This window comes from Ambystoma mexicanum, chromosome 9 (assembly GCF_040938575.1).
Source record: "Ambystoma mexicanum isolate Mex_15411 chromosome 9, UKY_AmexF1_1, whole genome shotgun sequence".
Lineage (NCBI taxonomy): Eukaryota > Metazoa > Chordata > Amphibia > Caudata > Ambystomatidae > Ambystoma > Ambystoma mexicanum.
Window position 1 is genome coordinate 967,196,188 of NC_090931.1, and position 25,026 is coordinate 967,221,213.

Genomic DNA, 25,026 nt, shown 5'->3' on the forward strand with positions numbered 1-25,026 from the left:
ATGGGAAATAAAATTGAAAGCCATTGCTCCATGGTCAAAATGTGAAAGAAAAATACAATCCAACAGTGAACTATGTACATACGAACAAGCCAGGGTCCATTATCCCAACAAAAGAAATGAAAACTATCTAACTACACTAACTAATAAAATAAACTATATACAAAAATGTGGCCAATGACCAAAAGGTCCAAAATAAATTAAAAAAAAAGGAAACCTAACACTACCTACATAACTATGTACAAGGGCAGCGGGCTAGTGTGACGGCTCACTTTTGGATGTCCCGGGCCAGGGCATCATCGAACTCCTGCTCAATGTCCCGGAGGCGGTCCTCCTCCATGGCCCTGAGGGTCCGCAGGGCCATCGACGTGTCCACCTCCAAACCCCTGCCAATTACCTCGAGGCACTCGGCCCGCCTCAGGGCCCTCCGCATGGAGTTCTCCGCCCTGACCATTGTGAGCCGTGCCTCTTCCGCCTGCTGCTGCTCCGCATCTATGGCGTGGCCCAACCGCTGCCACACGGAAGACACTCTCTGTCCTGGGTCCTCCTGCCCTCCGGCCGATGCCTGCACCTCCGATGTTGAAGGCCCCTAGCCTTCATGGCTCCCACCACGTTGCTGCTGCTGCTGTGCCTCTGCCCGTGCACTGCCTCCTGCTGCCTGCACATCCTCCGCCGGCTGGGGTGCAGTCGTTGATGTGGCCACCCCTGCTGGACGTCCGACTCCCGACTGTGGCAGGGATGCCTCCTCCACCAGCCTGGCCGCACCGTCAGAGGCAGCTCCACAGGGCACCCAGGTGACTGATGGGTGGGAAGATGACACGGAGGACGACTGGCGCGTAGGGGGTTCAGTTGAGGAGGGGGTTGTAGCAAGCCCCATCATACAGAGGAATCCGGCCTGGGTGACCTGTCCCAGCAGGCTGACGTGGTCAACGAGCCATTCGAGATGACGTGCAGTCTCCTCATGAAAAGACTAAAGGTTACCTCGCATGGCCCGTTGACGCAACGCCACACCAGTCAGAACAGGCTCAACCCGGACCCGGATAGCCACGTCCGCAGGCAGAGGAAGGCCAGTTGTCGTTTGCTCATCCCCTGCCTGAAAACGGGTCTGGACGTAGGCATCCCTGCTGGTGCAAGATGATGCAGGGACAGGATCAGGGACAGGATTGCACACAGGCACCTCCGCTGCGGCCTGTGCTGCCTCCTGTCCGTGGTCCTGCACTGCACCACTAGCACCAGTGGGATCCCCACCTCCAGACCCCGTCTCTGTTGCTTGCACGGCCTCCTCCTCCACCAAACCCCCCACCAACCTGGATGACTCCGTGCCATCTTCCCCCGTTGGGCCCTGTGGGGTCCCAGCTGCCCCTTCTGCTGCCAAGGAGTCCAACTCCAACCTCCGCCTCTTGGACCTCCCCCCGGCAGCTGCGGCCTGGGACGCGGCACCGGACTCCTCACTCCCCGACGAGATGACAACATGGGAGGGGAGCCGGGCCTTGTGTCTCCGGCTGGCGGTGGGATCCCCGCCGCTGTGCTCCACAGCACCTTCTCTGCCCTCTTCATCAGTTGACGCTGCAGACAGGGATAAATAAAACACAGGCATCAGGGCACTGTACAATGGACACATACACACATGACAGTTGTACATGAGTGGCATTGGCAAACCTCAGACATGCCATCAGAATCCCCAACACACATGTCATTTCAACTCGCACACATGAGCCATACCACAGCCATATTGCAACTGCCAGCACCATCCATACACATACAACAGCATGAGCAGGCAAAGGGGAGCCAGACATCACATGCAACACAGGAAGTGCACCACACATGTACACACACCACCACACTTGCATGCATGTGTACACCTCTGCCAAGTGTCGCAGTGTTCAGATGGGCATCCATGTCACATCTGCCAATCATGCTTCCACATACTGCTGTCACATGCATCCATGTTGCATCACTGTTGCACCCTTGTCAAATACACACAGATGCACATGTACACAGTGCTGATACATGCAGCTGAAAACAACATACATGCGTGACATCACGGACATGTCTACTTACATACACATTCATCCAAACGTGTGCCCACACAACTGCATTTGGCATGCAAGCCTACACACACAAGCACCATCCATGTCTCACACATTCCAGCCCTTGCATGTGTTAGCCCCACGGCCCTGTACACCCCCACCCATACTCGACCCCATACAAACAGATGTGCAACCTGCACACTACTGAAAAATCACCACACGCACAGCTCACAATCAGGATGCATGTACACTTACCGCTCGACTCACGTCATCACGTGCAATGAGGGAAACACCCGCGCGTGTCACGTCACAGACGCGCTCACGCGCTAAGGGCCTTTGGTCCAATGAAATCGCATATGCGTGCTGACGTGCATACGCGCTAAGGGCCTTTCCTCGAATTACACGCAGACGTGCAGGATTTTCAATTGCCAATTCACTCCGTATCAAGCTGGCCACGCATAAGCACACGGAAGACCATGCTCTTGCCCAAAAGGCCAAATTACTGCCCCCCAGAGCCCCGAGCAGCCTCCCACGAGCCATCTGCTGCTGCCTGCCTGCCTGCCTGCTGCCACCGTGCCCTGCCATTTGGTGCCTGCACATCAGCCATCTGCAGGGGTCCATTTGCTGTGTCCACCCCTGCTGGAACAGAAGACTCCCGACTGGGATACCATCGCTCCACAGCCCAGCACCAGGACCCAGTTGCCCACCCACTCCTGCCTCTGGGGTTGCCATGTCGGGCACTGCAACATCTGGCACCACTGGCAACCCCCAGCCAGAGAGGCAGAGGGGCACCAGCTTCACTGCCACCGAAGTTGGTGTCCTGGTGGAGCAAGTCCTGGGGCAGTATGATGCCCTCTTCGGAAGTAAGCGCGCCAACAAGGAAGGACCGACTCAGATCTGGACGGACATCGTGACTGCCGTCAACGCGGAGGGGGTGGCAGTCCGCGACTACCAACATGTCAAGAAGCGCTAGGATGACTGCAGGTCCAGGACCCTCTTGAAGGCCTGGCGCCTCGTGGAGGGGGGCCGGGGCCGCATGAGTCCCATCCAGATGAGGGTCCTGGAACGCGTAGGCCCAGCGCTCCACGCCCAGATCCTTGAGAGGCAGACCCGTCTGGAGTTGAGCGGTAAGTGGCCAAGCATTGCTGTGTGAGACAGGGCATGTCGCAGTGTGCTGGTTGTCTGATACTTGCCTGTATGTGTGACATAGGCCATGTATGCATGTGTGTGTGCAGGGACGTCATGCATGTGAGACCAGTAATGTGTGAACCACACGGTTGGTGCATGTGTTTAAATGCAACATGGGTTGCCCTATGCGGAATGGCCACATGAAAGCATGCCAGTCTCTGTTCCTGGACATGGGTGGGGGTGAGGGATGGGTGCTGATGCCATGTACATGTATGCTGTCCATGTCTGTGTGTCTGACCTGTGTGTCTGTGACTTGTGAATGCCAGGGATGCATGACACATGTCTGTCGCAATGTTCAGGTTCACTGATGCAGCCAGTCATCCTTGTATCCACTGTGTCTGTGGTGTACGAGGCCAGATGGATGAAACTAGGGTGAAGTGTGTGCATGTGATAGAAATGGCCCATAATGCATGTGAGTTCCAAAACAACATTGTATGTTCCAAGAATCCCTTGGACATGTATGCTAATGTCCATAGCATGCGCCATGCCTGTTACCGCATGTGTTTTACCTGCACTGAGCCATGTGTTGTGGAGGGACATGATGGAAGTGATCTTTGACAGTGCCACTCATCTGCTATTGCTTCCTGTCTAGGGGACCATTGTACAGTACCCTGATGCTTGTGTTCTATGTCTCCCTCTACACAGCGCCACGTGAAGAAGAGGGCGGAGACGGCTCTGTGGAGCAAAGCGGCGGGGATGCCCCCACGGCTGCAGCGGAAGGGGTGGGTGAGCCCCCACAGGGGCTTGCAATGGCGGAAGACGGGGTGGAGCCATCCAGGTTGGTGGTTTCCACAGAGGAGGAGGAGGCCGCTACTGAGGCACACATGGGCCTGGTGGGGGCATCCCTGCTGGTGCAAGTGTTGCAGTCCAGGGGCAGAGGCAGGAGGCAGCACAGGTCGCCGTGGAGGGGCCTGTGCATGTCACTGTCCCTGACACTGTGACTGCACCACCATGCACCAGCAGGGATGCCCCATCCCAGGCCCGTCCGCAGGTAGGGGGGATGTCCATGTCATCTGACTCCCCTCCACCTGCGGACGAGGGGACCCCTGGCCATATGGAGAAGGTCCTGATTGGTGTTGCGTTGCGCACAGGTGCAATTCGTGATGAGGTGCGTGCTTCCCGGGAGGAGCATGCACGTCATCACGGAGAGCACCGTGCCGACGTGGCCCAGTTGGGAACGGCCATGGTCGGGGGTTTCCTACATGTGTCGGCCAATCTGGCGACCCTCTCCTCCTCTGTGGAGACTATGCACCAGTCGTTCTCCATGCCGTCTTCCAGCCCAGATGCCACCAGGGCCCCCTGTGGACCTGCCCCGACCAATGCAGCCGGCTCGGTGGGGATCCCATCCCTGCCACAGTCGGGAGTCGGAGGCCCAGCAGGGGTGGACACACCAGCAACTGGACCCCAGCAGATGGAGGATGTGACGGCATCATCGGGCAGGGCACGTGCACAACGGCGTCGGTGGATTCCATCAGCCTGGATGCCGTTGTGCTGGCACAGGCAGTTGCGTGGGAGGCATCATGGCTCGGGGCCATCAACATCAGGGGTGCAGGCATCGGCCGGAGGGCAGGAGAATCCTGGAATGGGAGTGGCTTCCGTGGGGGAGCGGTTGGGCCAGCATATAGGTGCGCAGCGGCAGCGGGCAGAGGAGGAACGGCTCACAATGGTCAGGGCGGAGAACTCCATGCGGAGGGCGCTGAGACGGGCTGAGTGCCTCGAGGGTCTTCGCAGGGAGTTGGAGCTGGACACTGCTTTATCCCTGCGAGACCTCGGGGCCAGGGAACATGCCCGCCTCCAAGCCATTGAACAGGAGTTCGATGATGCCCTGGCCCATGACAACATCCAGTGAGCCGTTGGACTAGCCCGCTGCCCATGTAAATAGTTATGTAGTTAGTGTTAGGTTTCCTTTGTTTTTTGATTTTTTTTGGACCTTTTGGACATTGGCCACATTTTTGTATATAGTTTATTTTATTAGTTAGTGTTGTTAGATAGGTTTCATTTCTTTGGTTGGGACAATGGACCCTGGCTTGTTCGTCTGTACATAGTTCACTGTTGGATTTTATTTCACTTTCACAATTTACCCATGGAGCAATGGCTTTCAATTATTATTTCCCATTGGATTTTCTTTTGTGGACAGTGACTTTGGACACCATTACTTTGGATTATGATTTTTGCTTTTGCTTTTTTTCACGGACATGCTTCTTTTCATTTCTGTACATTCCCATTTCTGTTTCTTTATTTTTGAATCTATTTATGTTTCCTTTAATACATTTTTTTTATCGAACTTCAATGTGTAGTATCATCTCATTGGTTTCATGCATATCATGATATGGGTTTTGAGATTCACTGACACCCATTGGGTGTATGTGAGGGACATGTGTTTGTTTCGAAACTTGCAATTGGTGTTCTGTCATGTAATTGCCATTTCAGAGTGGGTGGATGCAATACTCAGGTGGCTGTTTTGCATTTGGAGGCTGACCATAGGGACCAGGGATCTAGATTGTGATGACATGTTGGCTGGGGAACATGAGTTGAGGCCTGCTGGCAGGTGCCCCACAGTGCTGGGGGTTGGGGGTGGTGGGGAAAATGAGTTGGACATGGGTGGGGGCCTGCTGGCAGGTGCCCCACAGTGCTGGGGGGTGGGGGTGGTGGGGAACATGAGTTGGACATGGGTGGGGGCCTGCTGGCAGGTGCTCCACAGTGCTGGGGGGTGGGGGTGGTGGGAGACATGGGTGGGGGCCTGGTGGAGGGTGCCCCTGCACTGCTGGGGGGTGGGGGTGGTGGGAGACATGAGTGGGGGCCTGCTGGCAGGTGCCCCACAGTGCTGGGGGGTGGGGGTGGTGGGGAACATGAGTTGGACATGGGTGGGGGCCTGCTGGCAGGTGCCCCACAGTGCTGGGGGGTGGGGGTGGTGGGAGACATGAGTTGGACATGGGTGGGGGCCTGGTGGAGGGTGCCCCTGCACTGCTGGTGGGTGGGGGTGGTGGGAGACATGGGTGGCGGCCTGGTGGAGGGTTCCCCTGCACTGCTGGGGGTGGGGGTGGTGGGAGACATGGGTGGGGGCCTGCTGGCAGGTGCCCCACAGTGCTGGGGGGTGGGGGTGGTGGGTAACATGAGTTGGTCATGGGTGGGGGCCTGCTGGCAGGTGCCCCACAGTGCTGAGGGGTGGGGGTCGTGGGGAACATGAGTTGGACATGGGTGGGGGCCTGCTGGCAGGTGCCCCACAGTGCTGGGGGGTGGGGGTGGTGGGGAACATGAGTTGGACATGGGTGGGGGCCTGCTGGCAGGTGCCCCACAGTGCTGGGGGGTGGGGGTGGTGGGAGACATGGGTGGGGGCCTGGTGGAGGGTGCCCCTGCACTGCTGGGGGGTGGGGGTGGTGGGAGACATGGGTGGGGGCCTGCTGGCAGGTGCCCCACAGTGCTGGGGGGTGGGGGTGGTGGGGAACATGAGTTGGACATGGGTGGGGGCCTGCTGGCAGGTGCCCCACAGTGCTGGGGGTGGGGGTGGTGGGAGACATGAGTTGGACATGGGTGGGGGCCTGGTGGAGGGTGCCCCTGCACTGCTGGGGGGTGGGGGTGGAGGGAGACATGAGTTGGACATGGGTGGGGGCCTGGTGGAGGGTGCCCCTGCACTGCTGGGGGGTGGGGGTGGTGGGGGACATGGGTGGGGGCTTGGTGGAGGGTGCCCCTGCACTGCTGGGGGGTGGGGGTGGTGGGAGACATGGGTGGGGGCCTGTTGGGGGGTGCCCCTGCACTGCTGGGGGGTGGGGGTGGTGGGGAACATGAGTTGGACATGGGTGGGGGCCTGCGGGCAGGTGCCCCACAGTGCTGGGGGTTGGGGGTGGTGGGGAACATGAGTTGGACATGGGTGGGGGCCTGCTGGCAGGTGCCCCACAGTGCTGGGGGGTGGGGGTGGTGGGAGACATGGATGGGGGCCTGCTGGCAGGTGCCCCACAGTGCTGGGGGGTGGGGGTGGTGGGGAACATGAGTTGGACATGGGTGGGGCCTGCTGGCAGGTGCCCCACAGTGCTGGGGGGTGGGGTGGTGGGAGACATGAGTTGGAAATGGGTGGGGGCTTGGTGGAGGGTGCCCCTGCACTGCTGGGGGGTGGGGGTGGTGGGAGACATGAGTTGGACATGGGTGGGGGCCTGGTGGAGGGTGCCCCTGCACTGCTGGGGGGTGGGGTGGTGGGAGACATGGGTGGGGGCCTGCTGGCAGGTGCCCCACAGTGCTGTGGGGTGGGGGTGGTGGGGAACATGAGTTGGACATGGGTGGGGGCCTGCTGGCAGGTGCCCCACAGTGCTGGGGTTGGGGGTGGTGGGGAACATGAGTTGGACATGGGTGGGGGCGTGCTGGCAGGTGCCCCACAGTGCTGGGGGGTGGGGGTGGTGGGGAACATGAGTTGGACATGGGTGGGGGCCTGCTGGCAGGTGCCCCAAAGTGCTGGGGGTTGGGGGTGGTGGGGAACATGAGTTGGACATGGGTGGGGGCCTGCTGGCAGGTGCCCCACAGTGCTGGGGGGTGGGGGGGGTGGGAGACATGGGTGGGGGACTGGTGGAGGGTGCCCCTGCACTGCTGGGGGGTGGGGGTGGTGGGAGACATGGTTGGGGGCCTGCTGGCAGGTACCCCACAGTGCTGGGGGTGGGGGTGGTGGGAGACATGAGTTGGACATGGGTGGGGGCCTGGTGGAGGGTGCCCCTGCACTGCTGGCGGGTGGGGGTGGAGGGAGACATGTGTTGGACATGGGTGGGGGCCTGGTGGAGGGTGCCCCTGCACTGCTGGGGGGTGGGGGTGGTGGGAGACATGGGTGGGGGCTTGGTGGAGGGTGCCCCTGCACTGCTGGGGGGTGGGGGTGGTGGGAGACATGGGTGGGGGCCTGTTGGAGCGTGCCCTTGCACTGCTGGGGGGTGGGGGTGGTGGGGAACATGAGTTGGACATGGGTGGGGGCCTGCTGGCAGGTGCCCCACAGTGCTGGGGGGTGGGGGTGGTGGGGAACATGAGTTGGACATGGGTGGGGGCCTGCTGGCAGGTGCCCCACAGTGCTGGGGGGTGGGGGTGGTGGGAGACATGGATGGGGGCCTGCTGGCAGGTGCCCCACAGTGCTGGGGGGTGGGGGTGGTGGGGAACATGAGTTGGACATGGGTGGGGCCTGCTGGCAGGTGCCCCACAGTGCTGGGGGGTGGGGTGGTGGGAGACATGAGTTGGAAATGGGTGGGGGCTTGGTGGAGGGTGCCCCTGCACTGCTGGGGGGTGGGGGTGGTGGGAGACATGAGTTGGACATGGGTGGGGGCCTGGTGGAGGGTGCCCCTGCACTGCTGGGGGGTGGGGGTGGTGGGAGACATGGGTGGGGGCCTGCTGGCAGGTGCTCCACAGTGCTGTGGGGTGGGGGTGGTGGGGAACATGAGTTGGACATGGGTGGGGGCCTGCTGGCAGGTGCCCCACAGTGCTGGGGTTGGGGGTGGTGGGGAACATGAGTTGGACATGGGTGGGGGCCTGCTGGCAGGTGCCCCACAGTGCTGGGGGGTGGGGGTGGTGGGGAACATGAGTTGGACATGGGTGGGGGCCTGCTGGCAGGTGCCCCAAAGTGCTGGGGGTGGGGGTGGTGGGGAACATGAGTTGGACATGGGTGGGGGCCTGCTGGCAGGTGCCCCACAGTGCTGGGGGGTGGGGGTGGTGGGAGACATGGGTGGGGGACTGGTGGAGGGTGCCCCTGCACTGCTGGGGGGTGGGGGTGGTGGGAGGCATGGGTGGGGGCCTGCTGGCAGGTGCCCCACAGTGCTGGGTGGTGGGGGTGGTGGGGAACATGAGTTGGACATGGGTGGGGGCCTGCTGGCAGGTGCCCCACAGTGCTGGGGGGTGGGGGTGGTTGGGAACATGAGTTGGACATGGGTGGGGGCCTGCTGGCAGGCGCCCCACAGTGCTGGGGGTGGGGGTGGTGGGAGACATGGGTGGGGGCCTGGTGGAGGGTGCCCCTGCACTGCTGGGGGGTGGGGGTGGTGGGAGACATGGGTGGGGGCCTGCTGGCAGGTGCCCCACAGTGCTGGGGGGTGGGGGTGGTGGGGAACATGAGTTGGACATGGCTGGGGGCCTGCTGGCAGGTGCCCCACAGTGCTGGGGGGTGGGGGTGGTGGGAGACATGAGTTGGACATGGGTGGGGGCCTGGTGGAGGGTGCCCCTGCACTGCTGGGGGGTGGGGGTGGTGGGAGACATGAGTTGGACATGGGTGGGGGCCTGGTGGAGGGTGCCCCTGCACTGCTGGGGGGTGGGGGTGGTGGGAGACATGGGTGGGGGCCTGGTGGAGGGTGCCCCTGCACTGCTGGGGGGTGGGGGTGTTGGGGGACATGGGTGGGGGCCTGTTGGAGGGTGCCCCTGCACTGCTGGGGGGTGGGGGTGGTGGGGAACATGAGTTGGACATGGGTGGGGGCCTGCTGGCAGGTGCCCCACAGTGCTGGGGGGTGGGGGTGGTGGGGAACATGAGTTGGACATGGGTGGGGGCCTGCTGGCAGGTGCCCCACAGTGCTGGGGGGTGGGGGTGGTGGGAGACATGGGTGGGGGCCTGCTGGCAGGTGCCCCACAGTGCTGGGGGGTGGAGGTGGTGGGGTACATGAGTTGCACATGGGTGGAGGCCTGCTGGCAGGTGCCCCACAGTGCTGGGGGGTGGGGGTGGTGGGGACATGAGTTGGACATGGGTGGGGGCCTGGTGGAGGGTGCCCCTGCACTGCTGGGGGGTGGGGGTGGTGGGAGACATGGGTGGGGGCCTGGTGGAGGGTGCCCCACAGTGCTGGGGGGTGGGGGTGGTGGGAGACATGAGTTGGACATGGGTGGGGGCCTGGTGGAGGGTGCCCCTGCACTGCTGGGGGGTGGGGCTGGTGGGAGACATGAGTTGGACATGGGTGGGGGCCTGGTGGAGGGTGCCCCTGCACTGCTGGGGGGTGGGGGTGGTGGGAGACATGGGTGGGGGCCTGGTGGAGGGTGCCCCTGCACTGCTGGAGGGTGGGGGTGGTGGGAGACATGGGTGGGGGCCTGTTGGAGGGTGCCCCTGCACTGCTGGGGGGTGGGGGTGGTGGGGAACATGAGTTGGACATGGGTGGGGGCCTGCTGGCAGGTGCCCCACAGTGCTGGGGGGTGGGGGTGGTGGGGAACATGAGTTGGACATGGGTGGGGGCCTGCTGGCAGGTGCCCCACAGTGCTGGGGGGTGGGGGTGTTGGGAGACATGGGTGGGGGCCTGCTGGCAGGTGCCCCACAGTGCTGGGGGGTGGGGGTGGTGGGAGACATGAGTTGGACATGGGTGGGGGCCTGGTGGAGGGTGCCCCTGCACTGCTGGGGGGTGGGGGTGGTGGGAGACATGAGTTGGACATTGGTGGGGGCCTGGTGGAGGGTGCCCCTGCACTGCTGGGGGGTGGGGGTGGTGGGAGACATGGGTGGGGGCCTGCTGGCAGGTGCCCCACAGTGCTGGGGATTGGGGGTGGTGGGGAACATGATTTGGACATGGGTGGGGGCCTGCTGGCAGGTGCCCCACAGTGCTGTGGGGTGGGGGTGGTGGGAGACATGGGTGGGGGCCTGCTGGCAGGTGCCCCACAGTGCTGGGGGGTGGGGGTGGTGGGGTACATGAGTTGGACATGGGTGGGGGCCTGGTGGAGGGTGCCTCTGCACTGCTGGGGGGTGGGGTGGTGGGAGACATGGGTGGGGGCCTGGTGGAGGGTGCCCCACAGTGCTGGGGGGTGGGGGTGGTGGGAGACATGGGTGGGGGCCTGGTGGAGGGTGCCCCTGGTGGTTGGGGGTGCAGGGGGACATGCGTTGGTGGGGAGTAGTGCAAGTCGACATGTGGGTTGGCTGGGGGGCATGGCCATGGTGGATGGGGTGCCTGCAGGACATGTGCATGGTAGGCCCCTGTGGTGTGAGCCACCTGCAGGGGCCATGGAGGGTGTAGAGAGAACACCTGGGAGGACCCACACGTGCAATTCACGTGTGATGCTCCCCGCGCACCCCTGTAATACACGTACCCTGATGGAATCGCGTGTGAAACTTCCCACGCACCCCAGAATACACGTAGCCTGGACATTCGCGTGTGGAACTTCCTGCGCACCCCTGTAATACACGTACCCAAATGGAATTGCATGTGATACTTTCCGCGCACCCCTGATATGCACGTACCCCGCTCAATCGCGTGTGTAACTTCCCGTGCAACCCCGAAATACATGTACCCCGCTCAATCGCGTGTGTGACATCCCGCGCAACCCCAAAATACACGTACCCCGCTCAATCGCGTGTGTAACTTCCCGCGCACCCCCGAAATACACGTACCCCGCTCAATCGCGTGTGTGACTTCCCGCGCACCCCCGAAATACACGTACCTCACTCAATCGCGTGTGTAACTTCCCGCGCAACCCCGAAATACACGTACCCCGCTCAATCGCTTGTGTAACTTCCCGCGCGCCCCGAAATACACGTAGCCTGGACATTCGCGTGTGGAACTTCCCGCACACCCCTGTAATACACGTACCCTGATGGAATCGCGTGTGATACTTTCGGCACACCCCTGATATGCAGTACCCCGCTCAATCGCGTGTGTAACTTCCCGCGCAACCCCGAAATACACGTACCCCGCTCAATCGCGTGTGTAACTTCCCGTGCACCCCGAAATACACATAGCCTTGACATTCGCGTGTGGAATTTCCTGCGCACCCCGGTAATACACGTACCCTGATGGAATCGCGTGTGATACTTTCCGCGCACCCCTGATATGCACGTACCCCGCTCAATCGCGTGTGTAACTTCCCGCGCAACCCCGAAATACACGTACCCCGCTCAATCGCGTGTGTAACTTCCCGCGCACTCCCGAAATACACGTACCCCACTCAATCGCGTGTGTAACTTCCCGCGCACCCCCGAAATACACATACCCCGTTCAATCGCGTGTGTAACTTCCCGCGCACCCCCGAAAGACACGTACCCCGCTCAATCGCGTGTGTAACTTCCCGTGCACCCCCGAAATACACGTGCCCCGCTCGCACAGGCCCAATTGCTGTATGTTGCCACTTTTGTAATGCGCAGGGACGCTACCGCCTGCCTTCGTGTGGCGGACGTGTTTCGGCTTGTGCGTGTCTTTGGCTGTGCGTGGCTTTGCCCTATTCGATTCCATGAATACGTGTGGTTCGAGTGCGTGTGTGCGTTCAGTCTGCTTCCCTGCAGTACATCCCCAGTTACGCCCTTATTTTCGCGCGTTGTTCCCCATTCCGTGCGTTACGCCCCGTGTTCCGCCCACTTTCTGGTGTATGCGCCGAGGTTGTGCGCTTTCACTGTGCGCGTCGCGCACGCCTTTCGGGATGTTGCAGTGACGTGTGCGCCATGCACGGGTTTGGCGCACATCCCGAGGAAAACACGCGCAGGGACTTCCATGAATCGCACGCGTGCGCGTGCGCCTGTTTTTTTGCGCTTGCACCTGCTTGCGCCTGCTTGCGCAAAGATTTTCGGCGCACGTTTGTTCCATGAATCGGCCCCTAATTCCAAAAAAGACTAAAAAAAACACAGCATGCAGTCAAGCTACTTTGGTGGGCAGGGAACCAAGAGCTGAATTTAAGGCTATAAGAAGGTGAAGCTTCTTGACAGTAATTGTTCCCTAAAGGATGGTGTAACACACATTGCCAAAGCCACAAGAAAAACATGCAATTATATCCATATTGGCATTTTGGTTGTTGATGCAGCAGAAAGACAAGAGTCGCAAGAGGCTGCCCCACTGAAAGATGAATATTCAGAGGAAGAGTGCCTTGTCTACTTGGAAGTGCTCAGGGGCAGTCTCGTCTTTATGTCATAAAGTTGTTCAAAGGCACCAAACTATTGAAGCTGTAATATATGTTGATGCGACAGAAAGACAAGAGTGGCAAAGAGGCTGTCCCTCTGAAAGGTGAATGTTCAGAGGAAGAGTGCCTTGCCTACTTGGAAGTGCTCAAGGCTAGTCTCGTCTTTATGTCATAAAGTTGTTCAAAGGCCCCAAACTATTGAAGCTGTAATATATGTTGATGGGACCAAAAGACAAGAGTGGCAAAGAGGCTGTCCCTCTGAAAGGTGAATGTTCAGAGGAAGAGTGCCTTGCCTACATGAAGGTGCTCAGGAGCACTAATGTGAATGTTGTCTTTTCTGTAAACTTGCTACAAGTCACAAAGTTGTAAACTATTGAAGCAGTGGTTAAAACATGTGGTTGTCAGTAGATTTGAAGCTTCAAGGCCCAGTTGTATGTGGAACACTGTGGGGCAGGAGAGTAGACCTGCATGGTGAATCCAAGCAGAAGTTGACCTGGCATGAGAATTACCCAGGTAGAAGCAGTGGTGCTATGAGGTCATCCTGACAAAGTTATAAACTGTGTTACATAATGTTATGAAGGAATATTTAAAGAGTGCTGCCAAGAAACCCAGTTCTTTTGCCTTGTCAAGCTTGTGGTTTTAGTGAATCTAACAAGGAACTGTATTTCCTCTTTGACATTTCTAAGTTGTGGTAAAGCATTGTGGCCCAGACTTTCATTGATGCTATTTGATGAAGTGGAAGTTATTACTAATGGAAGGACAGAATTATTTCTGTTGGTTGAACATTTAACTTTCTTGTGACACAGAGAAGGAGCCAAGAACTGAATTGAAACGTTATTGTAAACCCGGATTTCCTCATTTCTTTATGTTGAACATTGGGCTTGAACCTAACTTGAAACCTGGGGAAGTGGAGCGCACCGAGGCTATAAAGAGAGACTGTTAACATATAAATAATACAGGTGTTAATATTTGTTGTGAATTGCCATATATTTTCTTGTGTGTTTTATGCTTAAGTGTGAGTGACAGATATCATTTGTTTGAGTGTTTCCTTTAGTTTTGATAGGTAGGGAATACTCGTCAGAGAAGGGATAGTGATGTGTTTGTTATAATTTGTGATTTAATAAAATGGCATATTCTGAAAAATCATCCAAAAGTTGTCCGCCTCACATTTCTGACCCCTCTCACATATCATTAAGAATACTCCATCCTCAATTGTGTGTGCTCTCCCTTCTCTCCCTTTGACCTAATTGCACCACCCCACGGCATGTATTGGACACACCCTGCTTCTTTCCTTCAACATGCCCACCATCCCATCGTCGCTCTACAAGAACTGCTCCTCCATTGTTTTTCCTTCATCATGCACCTCTACTACTGTGGAAAAAAGCACAAAACGTAAGTCCTCCAAAGTAAACCAGGTCTACCATAGTAGACTCCTAAATGTCTTGTTCTCTAAGATTACAACAGACTCCTTTGCATTTTTCCAAACCCTTGAGGCCAGGGAGTCATTGATGCAACCCATTCTCTCACCACTTTGTTATATTGAGGTAAATAGAGGAAAAAGATCCCTCATCTTCAACAACTCCCAGACACACGTGAAAGTCGTTGCCATCATGTATTAAAAAAGGCTCCTGTCATCGTCCAGGGTGGCCACAATAGCCTTCCAGTGCTCACGTCCATCTCCCTCTCACCCTCTCATGTTCCCATGTCATCCCTTGACTCCTGCAGCATTCTCTTTTGACCACTTCCATACACCCAAACTACGTAACCTTAAAATGTTCTATCTGTTGGCACTTTCAATACCCGTTCAGCCACGAAACATTCAACCAATATGTATCACGTTCTTTATGACCATGCCTTAGGCTCTTCCAAACCTATTTTTCTGACCGTTTCACCAATATAGTTGAGTCCCCTTTATTCTTACTGGCAATAGGCAAAACAAAACTGGAGGTGAAGTTGCACTTATCTTGCCAGCCATGGGCGTAATTTTAGGGGGGGATGGGGGTGTTTGTCCCCCCCCAACTTTCATGGCACACTATTTTATCCCCATTCATTTGAATGGGGCACCTTTTCTTCAGAGATCATATCCCCCCCAACATTTTCAGCAGAGTTTCTCCACTGTTGCCAGCCCATTTCTCTACTACTCTCGTCCTTATGCCTAACACCTCCTCCTTTGAAAGTATGGCATGTATTCTTGAACCTAAAACAGCCATAATCATAACTACTATTTACAGACCCCCAGGGGATGCAGCTGCATTCTTGCTTGAGTGGGTTAATTGCATCTCCACGCTCAAATCGTCCATTCTTATTATGGGAAACTTTATCCACTGGTTGGACTGCCCCACCAAGAAAACAACCTAACAAATTCCTCACACTTTGTGACTCTCTAGCTTTGAATGTGGTGCAAATCGTAGCAACACATAATGGCAGCCACAGTCTGTCTGCTAGTATTTCCTCTTCCTGCATCCAATGGCCCACTGTCAGAGTAACTCCAATGCCCTGGACTCTGAGCTTAATTTGTAAGAAAATGAGTGCCAGGACCCAAATATTTTCTAGCACTCCGATGACACTGCAGAATGGCAGTTTCCCACCATTGCTACCTCCAGCCAAAGCTGCTCCCCACAATGTCGACACATTTGGGGTTAAACTACAGCTGTGGGTTTATGGATGCTCTGGCTATCGTCACTTCATAATCAATAGGAGTCTGAGACAGTAGGTGCCAGAGCTGGGCGCTGGCAAACATCCCCACAAATTACGCACTGCCTGGACTGATCACCACCTACACTTAAAAAATCTATCAAACCCCCCCCCCCCACAAAGGCCTGTACCCTGTCTGCTAGCATTAATCTAGGCCTGATTGAAATTTGACAAATAAAATGGGACCTCCTGACAATTTTGCTGATACTTTTACTGACCCGTCCTGCTTCAGCGACCACTCTCGAGATACTTTTCTCCTGCTTGTGTGAGGAATTGTCAAGAACACAGGACCTCTTAGCACCTCACAATCTGAAAAGATGCAAGCCTCCAACCAAAACCGATTCTCCAACGACACTGAACAGGCTTTACTGGAAAGAATAATCTGCATTTTCGAACGGCGCTGTAAGAAAACCAAGGACCCATTGAAAAAAGTCTGGTCTCCAACATCAGAAAGATTACTATGTAACAATCCTTAAAAAAAAGAAAAAGTTTTCCTACATAAGGGGATCTTCCACACCAATATTCTGGCTGCTGAATGTTTTAGTATCTCAACAAACCGTGCTCTCCTATACAGTGCTCTGCCTCTGCTACCCCAACTCACTCTATCACCGACCACTTATCACTCTTCTTCATGGCAAAGATAAAGAATATACCTCTCCATCACTAGTCTGAACAGATCTTCTTCCACTCCCACCTCAGAGCTCAAGTCTGCTGTATCCTTCTTAGGCTTCAAATCTGTTTCACCACTTGCCAAATGACAAAAAGAAAATCAAAGCCTCTCCTCGTCTCATCCATCTCCAACTCTCTTAGGGTCAGCCATTTTCCAAGCAGAGAGTTGGGGGCAGATCTTTATCTTCATCTGGGGCCTCCCTCTGGAACAGCCTCCCTGCCTCTCTCAAACTTGAGCAGAACCACCTCCGGTTCCGGAAGCAACTCAAGACCTTCCACTTTGCTTTCACTTTCTCTCTTCCTCTCGCCCTGCTGATGTCCCAACTGCTCTACGCACTGGTCACCTGGTTACCCTCTGAACTTGGGCCCAGGCTCCTGCATGTCCAGTTGCACTTCGTACTGCCTCCCAGCTCTCCTAGCACTTGTCGTCTGTATCTGCAACCCTACAGTCCCTTCTCTCTGCACTTCTAAGAAACCTGTTGGCTGTACTTTTTGAGTTACCTGCACTGAGCCACACACTGGCTGCACTTTTGAGTTACCTGAATTTCTCACACCCCCCTTCGGCACTTCTCCTCTTCCACTTCCCTGCACTTGTGCAATCTGAATGACACAAGGCCAAGTAAGATTGTTGTTTTGTCCTCCCTTTGCCCCCCCCCCTTGTCTTGTCACACCTAGAAACACGTGTGTACAGGGGTGTTATAAATGCCATATCATATCATATCAAATACACCCTTGCCCAGCTTAATCCATCAAAGAAATCATCTCTCTCCTTTCATTTTGGTCAAAAGCTCCTTATCCAGTGGCTCCCTCCCCTGCCCTCTCAAGAAGTTTCACAGTACTCCTGTACTCAAAAAAACATATTGACAACCTTATACCTCTAATAGTCCCTTCATTGGCAAGATTTTGGAAAAAGCAACCACCCTCAAACTGATGAAATCCACAGAAAAGCACATCATCCTAATGGCCATCAATCCGGCCGCCACTCACTGAGAGGTACTGAATCTGCCCTACTGTTCATGAGGGTTGAACTTGTAAAGGCTTTTGTCTCCAACATCCCACCCATCCCTATACTCCTTAGCGTGTGATATGGTTAACTACTCAAAGCTGCTTTATCATATAAAGAAGTATTTTGGCATTGACAGAGCGGCCCTTAAATGGATTGCTTAATTTCCCACTGACAGATTCCCAAGTCTCTGTTTGCACTTTTCTCTCCGAGACCACATCACTCAGCCTAATGTGCCATCACAGTGATCCATCCTTTCCCTGTAACTCTTCAATGTGTGCTTGAAATCCCCAGCGGATATTGTTTCCTTCTTAACTAGCCTATTCTATACCTAAGCTGACACCCAAATAGCCTTCATGTTCTGTGGCCCTTCCCTGTCTGTGTTTTATCAGCAGCTGCCCACTAAAATTCCAAGAATGGATAATTAACAATAGCCTCTTTGTGAACACCTCTAAAACTCTATTGTGGTGCCTCAATCCCTGCTTTCCTTCCCTTTGCCTGCCCCACCACCCTGGAACCCACCTTGCGCTCTATAGACCTGCAAAAAACATTGGCTTGGTCTTCGATTGGAACCCTGTCCTTCTATCAACAGATCCTCAAGATCACTAAAAAGCCTCAGTTTAAGCTCTGCATTCTCAGGCACATACAACCTCTCCTGAACATGTCACCTCAGCCATGATCATCTCCCACGTAAACTATTGCAATAGCCTCCACCTAGGTTTCTCTAAACATTTAAGCCATCAACTATAGATGTTCCAAAACAAATCTGCCAGACTGGTCATTGACCAGAAACCATGCAACCACATAAACCAACTTCTCATTGCCTCGCATTGGCCTATGGTACCGGCTCTCGTAACTTTCAAAACCCTCTGCACTCTTCATAGAGCCGTCTGCAAATCTGGGCCAAACTATTTTATTTCCAAAGCCAAGAAATATGTGCCTATAAGATGCCTTAGAGCCTCTTCCCTAAAGTCACTGGCCGTTGCTGCCTTCAGTAAAGAAAGACCTGGAGGAAAGCGCTAGACACTAAGGGTGCTATATATTAGAATGCTCTTCACTAGGAAATTCAAGACCACTATCTCCGCTTCAGGAAAAAATGTAAATCATTATTTAAAAAAAAAGGTTTCAGCTCTGTCTTGTGATGAGTCTTAGCCTCTTCTTGTGCCAGGCACCCCGACCTGCATTGCCCTGCTGCTTGATTTCTTCTACTTCTTCCTGATGCCCTCCATTCCCCTCATATGATAGCAACAAATGTTTGTCTCATCCCCCCCTCCCATTACTTGTCCCCTCCAACCCCTCCAGCACTATCTGAAATGTCATCAGGCCTAGTACGATAGTCGCTTGTTTTGTTCCTCTCCCTCTTTTCTCCTCCCCCTCCCTCACCTCTTGTTAATCTCCAGCTCTACCAGAAATGTGGCAGGCCTAGTGCGGTAGTCGACTGTCTGTTTCCCATTTCCTTCCTATCTGTGTTTTAGCTCTTGCATTATCTGAAATGTCGTCAGGCCGAGTACGATAGTTAATTTCACATTCTTATTGTTCATGGCTTGTAAGAATGTCATTGTATTTTCCCTTGTTCCATCCCTTGCCGCAAAGTGCTTTGAAACACATTGTGTATAGGCGCTATATAAATAAACTATCATATCATATATCATAGGTCCTTCTGTGCTGACCATGAATCTTTGGCCTGTAAAGTACTCATTACGCACTATATTTCTTAGCACCGCTGTTATTCCTGTTCTCGTACTTGCCTAATCTGAATCCCCCAAGCTTGTGAATCCATCTCCTATTCCTTGTTGCCCCGGGGGCCCCACAAAATGTATTTGTTGCAGTTGGCGATTTCTAAGTCACCAATAAATAAAATATTCACAGTTTTCACAACTCTCCGGTTCATATTCTATCACTTGCAAATTGCATGCACAGGGCCGAAGATGTTAGCACTTATGTGATGTTGTGTCCTCTGCATGCAATTTTCAATATTCAGGTGAAGTGGAATACACAAAAGAGTGTCATGGGTCATATTCCTGTTTACTTTTTTGTTTTCCTATCTGTCTCGTGAAGAAATAAACTCCACCTGCAAATCATGTTTTGCCGGAGCAATTTCTTAAGGGACTCTTATGACACCGGCTTGTTCTTTACCATTTTTAAAACCGAGGCGGAATCCATAGGAATCCATTCAGTTTGTACCTGCATGAAAATGTCATGCAGACGTAAAATAAAACACACTGACAGAGGAGATCAGCACCGCGGAGGTCTTATCTCTCTCCATGCTCCTCCTCTGCCTTGTCACTGCAGGAACATGTGGCATGGTGATAAATGGAGGCATAAAAGTATTACACCTCACTCTTCCATTTCCCATTCCACTCCATTTAAAATGAGGCTGTTGTGGAGGATTAGAAGGAGGATGCGGACACTATGTAGAAATGTTTACCATATCATTTATTTCAAGTAAAATCAGGCCTACCTGTCCCTATGTCTTTGGGGTGTTCCCTACATATTTTACTAACTGTAAAGTGCTTGTCCGTCAGAGTGAATGTCCAAAACAAGTCTGACCCTACCACTAGTGTAACCAACTAAGGCCAGGAGAATGACTCCCTTCTCTTGAGTGCTATGTATCTTAACAGGGGTTGTCTTGATTATATTGTTCTACTCAATAGACCATATGTAAATAGTCTCTGCCTATGCTTTGGACTACGTTCTGTAGTTAATTTAGGGGACTGGTAACTTGCTTGTCCTCTTTTTTAGAGATTATCCTTGTTCTGCTCAAGTTCCTTCTATCTCTCTTGTAGGACGCCAGACCCCCTTGTATATGGTTCTCCTCTCGGGAATTTTGATTGCTCAACTCCCAATTATAGATAACACCTTCCTGGTATGCTCTTTCATGTATGATATTATCTTCCTGACCTGACTGGTCTTGACTCCCCAAGAGTCTCTCTTTGGTTTCTGTTCTTTCTTATCTTCGGGATGTGGGTTGACCTTTCCCTTTTCCAAGGCAATAAGATTCCAACTCTATTTCTCTCCCACTCTGTCATTTGTGTGTTTCTCTTTATCTCATTCATTTAGTTTGGATGCATTGGCTTATTTCCAAATCTTTCCCCATTAGTACTGGGACGAGTTTCGTTTAACTTATATTGAGTCCCTTTTAAATTTTTGGTTTTCCTGTTACCCATATTACCATGTGTGTTCAGGGGTAGCGTTGCCAGTACCTGTAAGACTTTGGATGCTCTCTCTGCTTCTTGGTAGCTCTGCGGTTCACTTTCCACAACATCTGTTTCATATGCGTATCACTCTCACCTTGTGGATAGAACTGTTGCCGAGACTCACTTCGGGAGTTGCTTTCTCCCGCTGGTGGTGTCGACATCATTGTAGGTACTGGCTGCCCACTGCGACTGATGTGTGGTCACACCACCGACCTCTCTGTTCCAAGTTGTTTGGATTTCCTCCGTTCTTGCATGCCAGTCTCCCAGCATTTCTTGTTCCACGTTGGAGCTGCTCTGGCTTACACAGGTTCTGCGTTCTGCGACAACTCAATCTCCTCCGGCTTTGTTATGTACAGGGGGCTACCCATGGTATTCTCGGCTTTCCACGCCCTCTCAGCTTTCAACCTGCTCTCGCTGGTTCTTTGGCTTGTCATCCCTTTTCAGCATTCTTGGCAAAAGTCCATTGGACACTCTGATTTAAAGGGATATCCTCAGTTTCTTGTTGTTGATAGTATAGGTTTACTTCATCTTCATGAAATTTATAATATTCTGGTGCTTTAGATGAGTCCATACAAGCCATCACTTGGAGGGCCTCAGGGAGTTCCTCACAAGAACAGGGAGTCCTTGTCCCCAAAGGGGGAGTCTCTCCCAGTGAGGTCCCACTTGCCTCTACCCCTAGGGAGGTATTGTGGAGTGGGCTCACCTCCCTAGTTTCACAGGGGGGCTCCCCCTTGGGGAGAAGGGACACATTCCCTCAATTTGTCACACTGTATAGGATTAACAATGCATGTACAATCCCATTTGGACAATCCTAGCACGCTCCCATGTTGCGCAATCCCACAATCATTTGCAGTTTAACAGCCTCTGTGAACTGCAATGAAAGATCGCACATCAGCCCCATATATCATGGAGAACAAGCTGCCTTTGGAGAACCTGCCGGTTAAGCTGGAGCTAAAAAGACAAAATGTATATCACACAGCGCATCATGACAAGTAAAGTGATAATGCTCCGGGCTCATCACACTGTGCTTCCAGCCACCTGGGAAATGAAAGGGTGCCTACAACCACATAAAGTGACAGCAGCTTTGTTGTTGGCTACTAAACAGTACATGTGCATTTCCTGAGTTAATTGACCTATGACAGTCGGATTTAAGTTGTTGCACACATACATTTATTTGTTGAAGGGATGCTTGTTTGGTGCTTGCTGGTGGATGGGAGGCCACATGCAAAGAAATATGTCTGGAATTAGTGTTGTAACTAGAGTAATTATTTCTCGCAGCGCATACGTTTTGAAGACATTTTACCCACACTCATTGTAAATTGACAATCTTTTGGAATTGTGTTTATGATAAGAAAAAGGTGGCAAGTGTCTCTGTGATTCCTGTCTGGGCTTTGCCTACAGGTGGAGTATCAGAACGAAGGAATTGATGCTGCGCTTGTGGAATATGAAGATAATCGCCCACTCCTAGACATGTTCCTCCAAAAGCCGATGGGCCTACTCTCGCTTCTTGATGAAGAAAGCCGATTTCCACAGGCCACAGACCAGACTTTAGTAGGTATGACTGCTTTCCTGAGCATAGGACTACATTACTCTTATAAGAAATTAAAACATGTGTATCTATAAATATTTTCCCTATTATGAACAGTAATAGAGCAGACAAAAACAGATGTTGATTGACCACCTTGCAAATACGAGCCAAAGGCAAAGGCGCACATGTGGATGCAAAGTCAAATATCTGCGTTAATGCCATGCGCCATGATGGCAGTAAGGCTATTAGAAGAGTCTTCCAAATGAAAGCAAAGGACTATCAGCAGTCAATTGATTTTTAAAGTAAACATCTATGCATTGATTTAATGAGTTGTCCTCTGCATTCTAGATAAATTTGAAGACAATCTCCGTAGCAAATATTTCTGGCGACCCAAGCGGGTGGAGCTTTGCTTTGGCATCCAGCATTACGCTGGAAAGGTAAGCACTGTTTCCTTTTTCTCCAACATATTTAGGATAAAATGGAGCAGTTGGCTGACAGTGTTTGAACGGATGGGGTAAGGTCACAGCCCTTCTTCCAAACTTACGATGCCCTGTTCTGTTCCAACCAAGTTGAACAACATATGTCTACGCATTCCTTCCCCACCCCACACACCACATGGAACCCACACAGGACCCTGAGACATTGCCAACCCCCCGACTGGATGTAACACCTCGCATTGGAATAGATTTCAGATCAGGTGCAAAATATATACTCTATTTCGAATGGTACTGTCTTTATCTGAATATGCGAGCCTGGATTTGATTTGAGGGTAGTCATTTGCCTCAATCAATACTGCTGAGTTGTTGCTTTGCAACCACATACATTCAACCAATCTGGCTATTTCTCTAGTAACATTTAGTTAAGCCTTTATTGTCAGCTTAAGTTGCCCGCTGTTATGCCTTGTGAGGGGTCACTAATGCGAGGCGGACAACTTTATTTTTTATGCCACATATATTCAAAATCCCTCACTATCCTTACTCTGCTGAGGATTTCCTTGCCTCGCCAAAGCCAAGGGGAAACACTCTAACACAGAATACCTTTCCCTCACACTAAGCAACAAATGCACAAAAAAATGTATGGCACAGCAACATAACATTAACTACATTCACAGTCCCTGAATAACCTTCTAATGTCCTAGGTGATTTCCCTTCCCCAGGATTGAAGGTCATTATGTTAGTGTATAACCAAAGAAAGACATGTCTCAAATCAGTTCTTGATGTTTCAAAGTCAAGATAAAGGTTTTTTAACCAAAGTTCCAATTTTAGCAAATCTCTTCTCCTTGGTGAAATATCCACTTTCCATTCCAAATAGCACCAATGGTAATCCCAGCCACAATGCTTTGTCGCCTCTTCAAGAAGACTTGCCACAGTTCAAAAGAAATGTAACACCCACAACTGCCAGGGATACACAGTTCTTGGTTAACAGTTAGTATTTTCTTAGTTACAGTTTTAGAATTCACAATGATATATTTGTCAAGATGACTTCACAATGCTGCTGCTTCCACTTCAACAACTTAATTTCTCCTTGATTCACTTAAGCAATTAGCAGAGCATAGGGGGCATTACCACTTCAGGGGCCCATAGTTACAAAGTGTTCATTCCCCCCACCCCTGTTCGGGGCCTATTGCTATTGGGTTGGAGGGAACTCCCAGGTATAATAGGGCTACTAGGAGTCCCTTGGAACCAGAACTCATGGGAGACCTAACACCTCCCCTTTTTCCAAAATGGAATGCAGGTCCAAACAAGCAGTAAGTTCAACTGTGGTTTATTTTTTTTTCCAAGGAAAACAAAGGCATGTTCACAGAGAAAGAACTCCAAGCACGCTCTCAGACACACTGGCTTGCAGGCCAGTTTTGTAACACACGGTGTCCTTCTGACCTCACAGCTTGGGCCAGTTCCCAGAAACCTATCGCACCCTATGATTGGGTGTTGAGTAATAGGCCACATATAGCTCCCTTATAGAGATTATTCTCATTGGTCCTACTGTGTCAGAGGGCTTGCCTGGGTGTTCCCCAATTATCTAGTTTCTACAATGTGCCCATTGGCTTAATGTTCAGAGCTCCCCACCCCTGCGGTCTTGAATGGTGATTGGCTAGAGCTAAGGTCTGTAGGGCCAGACACAAAATGTGTTCTCAGCTCGAAATGTATCTTCCCAAAGTAAAAGTAACTTCTCTCCTGCATCATAATTATGTGTGAACCACCACTGTGTCCGAGTGCTCTTCCTTCTAATGCGACATGCAGGCTTTCTTGTTACACTGTGTTTCAAATCATGTCTGGGCTTTGCAAAATTGTCCTTCGTTCCCAGAGACAGGTCTTGGCTTGCTGTCGGCTCTGCTGAACCACGTGTGCTGTTTCACACCCTGGGACTTTCCAGTTCTGAATTACTCATATTTTATTGAAGAATTAGTAATGTTTGTCTGCCAGAGTTTACTGTAGGTCAATGTGGGGAATGTTATCTCAGCACAAGACCTTGGCTGAGAGCCTGGATTTGAAAGGTGCATTCCTATTGTCCATGCGTATCCCAACGCTACTTGACTTCCCTGAGACAAGTGTATTTGGCTGTAATTTTCCCAATGCTGGAGCAGAGCTTCCACAGTGTGCCATCTATAATGCATGAATTAATTAGTTATAGCACTGTCAGTTAATCTAAATACTTCTACATTCCCCTAGAGTTATTTGCATGTAAGCATCTGCAAGCTTAGAAACTGGAACTATTGCACCTTTGTGGTTTCCTGCATGGCAGTACCCATTTAACCTAGTGACTAAATAATAAAAGAAATGACAGTATGTTATTTTATGTTACTTTGCATTTATATAGCGCCTTATGTATCATTGGTATGATCTCAAGGCGCTGGTCGGTTGAACACCCTCGGCTACCGTAGTTCAAGTCAGTAGAGAGAGAGAGGCAGGGAGAGTCGTA

General features: G+C 52.8%; 1 protein-coding gene across 1 annotated transcript in view; it reads left to right on the forward strand.

Moving 5' to 3' along the window:
- MYO3B (myosin IIIB) overlaps positions 1-25,026 on the forward strand; it is a 3,387,754-nt gene that overhangs the window by 2,144,737 nt on the left and 1,217,991 nt on the right. Inside the window, exons 20-21 of the mRNA XM_069616181.1 lie at positions 21,981-22,134; positions 22,456-22,544. Coding sequence (XP_069472282.1) covers positions 21,981-22,134; positions 22,456-22,544 — 243 coding nt within the window. The remainder of the gene's footprint in view (positions 1-21,980; positions 22,135-22,455; positions 22,545-25,026) is intronic.